This window comes from Syzygium oleosum, unplaced genomic scaffold, assembly GCF_021117445.2.
Source record: "Syzygium oleosum isolate NSW1041296 unplaced genomic scaffold, Sole_v2.1 Sole_v2.36, whole genome shotgun sequence".
In the NCBI taxonomy this organism is placed as follows: domain Eukaryota; kingdom Viridiplantae; phylum Streptophyta; class Magnoliopsida; order Myrtales; family Myrtaceae; genus Syzygium; species Syzygium oleosum.
Genome location: NW_026607520.1, coordinates 2372472 through 2381620, shown reverse-complemented (window position 1 = coordinate 2381620; position 9149 = coordinate 2372472). Strand labels below are relative to the sequence as shown.

The window sequence follows — 9149 nt, the reverse complement described above, 5'->3', positions numbered from 1 at the left end:
CCAACTCCATTGCCACTTCTTTCATGTCGGCCGATTCCTCCCAACGGAGTTTAAGCACCTTATTGGGAGGTTAGCAACTGCTGTAATCTCTTCTTCCTTACCCTCCTTCAAAACTCGAACATCAACCATTTTGGACACAGAATCGTCCTCCATAGAAATTATAAAGTACGCCAAGAGATTTCTCCCTTCTTCTTCACTCAATGGAGAGATTGGCTTTTGTCCCGTTAAGAGTTCGACAAGGGCCACTGCAAAGTTGTACACATCGCTTCTGTCTGTAAATTGGCTTGTTTGGAAGTACTCTAGATCCAAGTATCCAAAAGTCCCCCGCACCAATGTGGTGACGTGAGTTTGATAGAGAGAAATGGATTTGGAAGTGCCAAAATCCTCCACTTTTGCCCGATATTTCTCGTTTAAGAGGATATTGGTGAACTTGATATCTCGATGATAAATGGGCATAGAAGTTGCCGAATGCAAGTAGGATAAGGCTCCAGCGATTTCGGTTGCAACTCGTAGGTGTGTGTCCCATGGCACTTGAAGCTCCTCATTTGGGTCATTTAGACATTGGTACAACGTCTCATTTGGTATGAAAGTTTTTGATGTCTTTAAGCGAACAGATTTAATGCACACGTGAAAATACAATCAGCCGAATACAAGAGTTCCTACTCAAATAATTTGGTAAGTACAAGAAATACACAACTCAAAGAGCACATCTAAGGGGAACTTATGTTGTGGACAAGCGGTGTCCGGGAAATCCAAACCATGAAAAATTCCATTATCTAACTCAAAGATATTGTGCTCAATTTATAATTTGATGTCGGATGTTGATTATGAAGTGGTTCGATTTTCCGATGCGCACCCCAGTTATGTCCAGTGAAACACGGCGAAGTTTCTTCTAGGTGTTGTACGGATGGCTTCCCTCATTATGCGATCATTCCTATCTTATTGCCCATTGCTGCTTCTGCTGCAACTAGCATGAGTAAATATGTGGTTGCTGTTACCATGTGTTATTAAATTGTCTCAATGAAAGCTATAAATTTCACAATCTATGCTGAATTTCTTCTAAGATATTTGACAATTAAGTTTCTGCTTTTTGTCCCATCAAGAAAGAGTGCGACGTATGGAACTTCTTAAAGTAATCACCCATCTAAGAAAATGTAGAAAGAACTACTATACATCGAGTCGCTATACATGAGTGGCTGCACGTCCGACATCGTGATTATGTCTGCGGACCCTGCAGAATCCCAACTTATTCTCGTTTCCCTCTTCTTTGGAGTATGTTCATGTTTCATGGCAGGATTCTCCAGCTTTCTAATGCGCTCCAGCTCACTTGCCACTTCTTTCATTGTAGGTCGCATCTTCCCATGTAAGTTCAGGCACCCTCTTGCGAGGTTCGCAAAGGCGACGATCCCTTCTTTCTTGCCTTCCTTCAGAACTTGATCGTCCACTGTGTTGAACAGGCAGTTGTCGTCCATCGATAGGAGGAAATAGCTTGCAAGGTTTCTCTGATCCTCGTCTCCAAGAAGTGAGACTGGCTTTCGCCAGGTCAGGAGTTCGACGAGGACCACACCGAAGCTGTACACATCACTCTTATCTGTGAACTGACACGATTGAAAATACTCCGGATCCAAGTAACTGAATGTCCCTTGGACTGCTGTAGTCACGTGAGTTTGATAGAGCGAAAGCGATTTGGAAGTGCCAAAGTCGGCCACTTTTGCACGGTACTTGTCATCCAGGAGAATATTAATAGACTTGATGTCCCGATGATAAATTGGGATTGATGCCGATGAATGTAGATAGGACAAGGCTCCCGCCACTTCGGTAGCAATTCGAAGGCGTGTGTCCCACGATACGAGAGAGTCACGTAAATATTGGAAGAGAGTCCCATTCGATATGAATTCGTACACCAAAAGCGGCGACTCTGTTTCCAAGCAACACCCAAGTAGCTTAACCACGTTCCTATGGTTGATCTACGAGAGAATGGCAATCTCGTTAATGAACTGTTCAACTTTTCCCTTATCAATTGCCTTTGACTTCTTAATGGCAACGATTCCTCCATCTGCAAGCATGCCCTTGTAGATGGTTCCTTGCGCACCTTGACCGAGTATTCTGTTCTTGTTGAAATTGTCCGTGGTCCTCTCCAAATCCTTAAAATTGAATAATTTGTTGTTGTCAACATTGGTCTCGAATGAACACAGTTGTTGCTGCAACAAGAGACCCCCATTCTCTTTGAAGTGCCTCTCTTTGAGCTTGATTTCTTTCCTTTTCTTCATGAAATTGTACAACAGCCATAACAAGAGAAGCAAGAATAGTGCCCCTAGGCCTGCTCCGATACCTGGTTTATTAAAGTGGCATGAGCATTACCAAAAGCAAGCATGAGGATTTGTGTTGTGAAATAACACAGAAGCTAACGAATTATGCAATTCAAGTCTAACACACGTAGAATAAATTACCAAAATAATCAACAAGATAAAGACATCAAATATTTATGTAATTCAGTCCGAGTGTAGGTATCTACTACATTAGGAGAGTCCAACGCTACTAAATCCACTGTAAATCTAGATAACATAGAGTTTATAATAGCTCAAGTGCTTCTCAGTCCTATAACTTGAAAGTATTATATCACAATATCTCATAGAGAACTCACTCAGAAAACTCATAGAGAAAACCCTCACACCCCGTTGTTTGCTCTAGTGTGTAATTACTGAATAGAATTCCATACACACACATTCAAATAAGAAGCCTACTCAAATTATGAAACCACTCAAACTAGGAATACTACTCAAGCCTGGAAATTTACTTGGATCGAGTTTCCTTTATAGGCTCAAACTCAAGATGTATTCTAAACAATCTCCACATTGGTCGACGTTTGCAGCTAAGTAATAGTGCTCATCATCTAGGCTAGCTCTTCCAATGTCCCACAGGCGCTCAATCATCACAGATGTCTGTTGAGCCTAATTGCATTTTCCAAAACACACCCCAACGTATGTTGTCCCTAACAAACCCAGAAGAACCACTTCAAAGCATCACAATGTATACCTGGATTAATCGTATATATTCTTCATTCGACATGTTAAAGATCAATCAAAGTACTACCTACGACATTACTCAGACAACCAAGAGTACTAGCATGTGAAGCATAGAACAGATGCTCCACCTCCATCCAAGTACACACTAACAATATTGACAATTTATGATGTGCAACAAGTGGGGGCAATTATAGAGTTTCTCAATTGCATATTAAAGTGTCTCGGCGCTTTCCCGATTAAGTCCTCTGAGTCACTCGTAACCATTTTAGCAATCTTCACTCTTAGCATCTCCATACCCGAAACTATCTACACTGCACCCAAATTATCAATTTCAATATTTGCATACAATTGTTACTCAATCTCATCCAATTCCATTGACCACCTCAAAACTTAGTCAATTATGACCTTGAAACAAATTGTCGGCTGCTATGGAATCTAGTGACTCTATAGACATTGTCACATCTACTACATTTTGAATATCTTTAAGCTCTCCCTAAAGCTCTACCTATTGACATTATCCATATCTTTTTCTACAATCGATCTCTCACTCCTATTCTAAAATAGAGCATATTTATCAAAGGTAACATCTGCACTGAACATATAAACCTAAGTGAATCTTTCTCAATGTACCACAACCTATATTCCTTTACCCCATGTGCATAGCCTAGAAATACCTCCTTTCCCCTAGCTATAGCGCCATCACTCACATGAGCATAAGCAAGGCAACCGAATACTTTTCGCTCGATATAATCAACCGGCTTACCTACCATGTTTGGTAAGGACTTTTCCAATTATTTGATGGTGATGGTGATTTATTCATTAACCAACATCGATATTCATTGCGTCAGCCCACAAAACTTCACTCAATCCAGCATTGGAGAGTAAATTTTGAGAGCTCTCTCCAATGTAATTTTGTTCATCAGTTTTGTGACACCATTTAGTCATGGTGTATTGGAATTCCACTATGCCTTTTTCTACACAAAATTGGCCAAGCTCATCCGAACAAAATTCCACCCATTTATCTGTTCTCAGGCACATGATCTTCCATCCTATTTGCTTTTCAATCATCTCCTTCCATGATTTGAACCAACTAAGCTCCTTGTTCTTGTGATGATAAATCTATGCTTTCCTCGAAACATCATCAACAAAAAATAGCACATACCTGGCACCATCCTAGGATGGAACTTGAGAAGGTCCCAGAAGTTTGAGTATATGCAACCTAAAATCTCCGAGGTCTGGTGAATTGTCGTATTGAACTTCATTGTCCATTGAATACTCATGTCACAATGCTCACGTAAGTTCAGCTTCTTGATTTGGTGACCACCCAATAGACCCCTTTGACTTAGAAAAGTCATCTCTCTCACTCATGTATTTGAGTCTCATGTGCAATTTAGCATGTAATAGAACAGTCGAGCAGCAGCCAAAAAAACAAAACAGAGGTATTGGTCGATTGAGATTATGTATTAAGGGCAAAAAGGAAAAAAAAAAACCTGGTGTTAGGTTTGACGTACTGTAATTGTTGTAGAGACAATCAATTTAAAGACTATAAACTATATAGGCTACAATTGTAGGAAAAAATGTGCCCAAATCAAACATCAAACTTGAATTCCGAAGAGCTACGTAGGAACAACGAAAACCCAATCCACTGAAAACGCATGATGCTGTATAACATTTTCTAAATTGAGGGTTTTATCAATTATAGACTCAATCTGGCATTTATGTAGATGACAGGATGTGATATTCGCGAATCTGGGTGCAAAAAAGATGGCTAGTCCTTGTTCATAACTCATGACAGAATGAAGAAATTTGCTTACCTACGAGGAGAAACTTGATTGTCTTGCTTCCTTCAACACAATCATAGGAACCTCGTTGATTCACACACTTTTTTCCATGGCAACGATTGGGATCTTCGCATTCATCGACATCTGAACAAAGGATGACAATCAAAATTAGTAGAGCTTCGTCTCTTTATTGGGCGTTTACGATTTGCATGTAAAGCTACTTGAGCCTCCAAAGAGCTACTTCTATTTGTTAGTACAGTTTTTCGATTTTGCGTTTCCAATGATTGGTGTGATGAAATGTAAGAGGTTTTACCTTTGCATCCATGTTTAATATAGGGGTTACCGGTGAAGCCCCAGCGGCACGAACACTGCAAAAAGGGCATCACCTTGCGATATTGTAATGCCCCCACCTCGGGGTCATTAACGTGACGTCCCGTTCATTATTATCTTTCTTTACACACAAGCGGAAGCATATCTCAGGACAATCACATTTAAAACAACAGCGGGATTAAGACAAACAGCATCATGAGCAAACCTTGTATTTACAGGACACGCAAATCATATTTTACAAGCCAACTTAGCCGGATTTTAGCCATTTACACAACAATAACAAGTGGCTTGGGTGTCCTAAGTCCACTACTTCGGATTCACAGCTCCTAGCTTTCCCCAGACTCCAACATGGCTCAAACTTCCCCTGTCGCCGCCGTCCGTTTGACCATCCTATGGACCTGAGAGGGAAAAACGGGGGATGAGTCGGGGAGACTCAGCAAGTGAAAACATTAATATGAAGCGAGGATATATCAATCGCCGTTAACACAAGTCGGCTCTTACCGCACCCACATCGATGGCAGATCAATAGCAAAGTTCAAACAAGAGAACATCACGCACGGCTATAACATGTGCACTTTACCAGCCCACTCTCGGTTACCAACCAAGGCTCGATTCTATCTCATGTACTCTTTACCAATCAAGGCTCGGTTTTATCTCAAAACAACATCAAACATGAAACATGATCAAACCAAGGAAATGAACCAACTACGACCAACCAAACGACCGAGAAACGGTCCAAGCAAACCACGTCACAACGTATCTCAACATCCTTTCCCGGTATTAGAGAATTCACTTACACAACAATTAAACAAGAACTAGAGAAAACGAGGCGTGTGAAGGACACGCAAGTCTCGGCGACTCTCGGGCGATTCACGAACACTCGGGCCTTGGACATAGCTTTCTCACTTGATCGAACAACAAGAAAAATGATGAGTTGGTGAAGCTCTCTCTCTCTCTCTCTCTCTCTCTCTCTCTCGGCTTCTCTTTCTCTCTCTATTTCTCTCTCCCCTTGGCCGAATGGCCTTCTTTCTATTTATAGAGAGGCAAAACTTGGGGCCAAAGCTTGGATGAGGTAAGTGCACGTGTCATCATGGAGCATGAGGTAAGCGCACGTGTCATCATGGAGGGGCCCCAAAGTCTTGATTCATTAATGTAAGACATCATGAAGGGCCACCAAAGTCCAAGCAATCAATACAAGCCATTATGAGGGTGGCCTCCAAAGTCAAGAACAATAATGGCCAATTAATAAAGCTTGGAGGATAAGCTTTGACTCGGTCAAGGCCTTATCCTCTAGATTCCTCTACAAATTTTCCGAACCGTGGACTCCCTAGAACCTTCTGGATTTACTGAATTCTCACGCAAATTACTTGGGCCAATCGGGTCACATGAAATAGATCATTTGGCACAAAAACCACAACCCGCTTCATAAACATCTAACTTATTTACCGAGAGTTTTCTGCGATAAACACGTATAATAATCTCATTCAACCCGAAGTTCGGCGCGGATATGTTCTTAAATATCACCAAAAGACATCAAGTCGAGATTCCAACGTTTTTCATATAACAATTGATAAATCTTTGAAATCTGACAAAACCGAACAGCTTTGCACTGTTCACGAAATCGGACTTGAAAATATAGTAAATGACCTCCGAAAATTCTCAAATTTGAATATGCCATAAACAAGGCCTTAACAAACATTTCTTGTGAGAACACAAAATCGGAATCTCTCTGTAAACACCATTTTTAGTAGCTCAAAGGCAGACTAAAAATAGTTCACTGGAGTAGAATTCTTGTTTCTCAAATTAAGCTCTGTCCAGAATCCAAATCATCTCAGAAAATTCCCAAATTTATACACATTATAGAAAAGGAAGTCTCAACAACTTTTGTGAAGGAAACTTTTCCAAACTCGGCCCAGAAAAGCTTGTAGAAAATAAATACGGTGTGAACATCACCAAAATACCCATTCTGAGCAGTTTCACACGGTCCCGAAATCAGGCCATCGTACCACTCATATCAACTCCAAAAATTCTGAAATTAAAGTATGTAAAACTTCATGATGTTTGGAGAAACTTTCAAGAAGAAAGTGTTTGGAAATTCGGACCACAAAAGTCTCCCCAAAAATAACAAAACGAAGGGGTACAAAGGATCCGAAATAGGGTTTTCCAAAACAAGAGAAAACAATTTAGTTCCAATTGGAAAACCACCAAACTTAAACCATAGCCATTTCCCAGGGACTGAAATTAAGGAGATTACAATTTACCTGCAGCTTCCCAGGCCCAAAAATCGGGATGTGACAGATATCCTGTGACATTCCGAAATTTGCCTATTTGGGATTTATGAAATAAATGGTTTTATGAACGTACTTGTAGTTAGTTCTTGCCGGAACTGAACATTCCTGAGATACTAACCATTAGGAAAATGCTAATTAGGAATTTAAATTCGTACGACTAGAGAAATTCAATCGTGTATTGACTTTCGACCATAGAATTGTCGAGGTGATATTTTGAGCCAATGTAGGCCAATCTTAGGATAGTTATGGGCCGATTCGTCACTATCATACGAGTGGATCACGGGTGATTCCGTATGACCACGAGGTGAGGTGGCGAATGATCCAGAACCTATACCGAGCGATCGTGCTCGATGGGACTAGCGATCGATCCTCGCGATTACATGACAATCGAGATCGTCACGATCCGAATGAACTTGCACGTGACTTGATTTAGTATCAGTCACGGGTCGAATATGCGAATTTCCCCAGAAGCCGCCCGTTAGTTTGAAACACGCTCAAGTTACGTTATATAAAATCCAGTTATTAATTAGAGACTAATTTGGGCATTGGAAATTAGGAAGTCACGACAGTACAATTTGGACGACGTTGTTATTGGCATAGTCAGCCTCCGATTTGCCTGAATCCTTCAGAAAAATTGAATTTTGGCGAGAAATGGAAAATAACCATTCTACCCCTGGAAGTTTGTTAAGGCCAATGTAATTGGGGAAGGGCATTTTGGTCATTTCGCCTTAGCCTTAGAAATAGAAAATTTTGGACAATTTTGCCCTTGAACTTTTTGAGAAATCCCCAAATTGCCCTTAGATATTTTTGAAAAGACTCGATCCGGACCGTTGATCTCAAGATAAGATCGAATCTAGGTCGTTGATTTGGATTGTGAGAGAGGGGCATGATGGTCTTTTGGCACCTCAATTATTGGCTTTGGACTATTTAGTCCAAATCTCTCTCTCTCCTCACTCTCTCACCTCTCTCGGCTCACTCTCCCTCTCTCCCTCCCGACCGAACACCCTTAGCCTCCCACCGGTCACCAGCCCAGCCGCCTAGGCCGGCCGTCGCCGCTGCCTGCCTGTCCAGCTGGATCGGTTGCACACCGGAGTTGCCGTACGCCGGAACAGCCGCTCACCTAGCCCAGCCGCCCACCCCACCGATTCTCTCTCCCCTGTTCTGCCTCACCGAGTCACCATCACCCTCGTCCTGTCCTGTTCTGTTCAGCCGCCGCCAGCCACCGCCGCTCGCCATCGCCGCCGTCGAGCCGTTCGCCACCGCCGCACACCGCCGTGAGGCCACCGGCCTGCCGCCCCATTCCACTCTAGCCGAGCTAGCCTAGAGTTCGTCTAAGTCGCCCCCTAAACCCTATTTAGGATGTCGGGTATCGATAGATGCGATTAGGGGTTAAATCGGGTTAATTAGTGTCGGTTTAGGGGTTATTTAGGGCAGTTTAGGGGTTATGATGGTAGAATGAATTGGGAATTCGAGTTGGCTAAATTGTGGGTGAAATAGTGATGTGTTGGGGCTGATTTGATGCCGAATTGAATGCTTGAAATTGGGACTCGTAATGATGACCATATGACTTGATTTGAGGACTAAATGGTGTTGGGTTGGCGGGCTGTGTTGTGGCTGAATTGTGATGGTAATTAGGGCTGGAAATGAACTTGGAAATGTTGAATTTGTGGCTGTGATTGTGGGCCCGTTGGTGGCCTTGAATGCTCGTTGGTGTGTGAATT

General features: G+C 42.1%; 1 protein-coding gene across 1 annotated transcript; it reads right to left on the bottom strand.

Annotated features, from left to right (window-relative positions):
- Nucleotides 1-1034: 1034 nt before the first annotated feature.
- LOC115692856 (wall-associated receptor kinase-like 6) lies at nucleotides 1035-5203 on the bottom strand. The gene is made up of 3 exons (XM_056305267.1): nucleotides 5121-5203; nucleotides 4841-4951; nucleotides 1035-2332 (listed from the first exon to the last, which is right to left on the bottom strand). The coding sequence occupies exons 1-3, from the start codon at nucleotides 5188-5190 to the stop codon at nucleotides 1968-1970; spliced, it is 546 nt and encodes a 181-aa protein (XP_056161242.1). The 5' UTR covers nucleotides 5191-5203; the 3' UTR covers nucleotides 1035-1967.
- Nucleotides 5204-9149: the final 3946 nt, after the last annotated feature.

Coding starts and splice junctions, on each gene's coding strand:
- LOC115692856 (XM_056305267.1), bottom strand. CDS start 5,190: ATGCCCTTTTTGCAGTGTTCGTGCCGCTGGGGCTTCACCGGTAACCCC. Junction 4,952..5,120: donor TATTAAACATGGATGCAAAG/GTAAAACCTCTT, acceptor TCCTTTGTTCAG/ATGTCGATGAATGCGAAGAT. Junction 2,333..4,840: donor AATCAAGTTTCTCCTCGTAG/GTAAGCAAATTT, acceptor TTAATAAACCAG/GTATCGGAGCAGGCCTAGGG.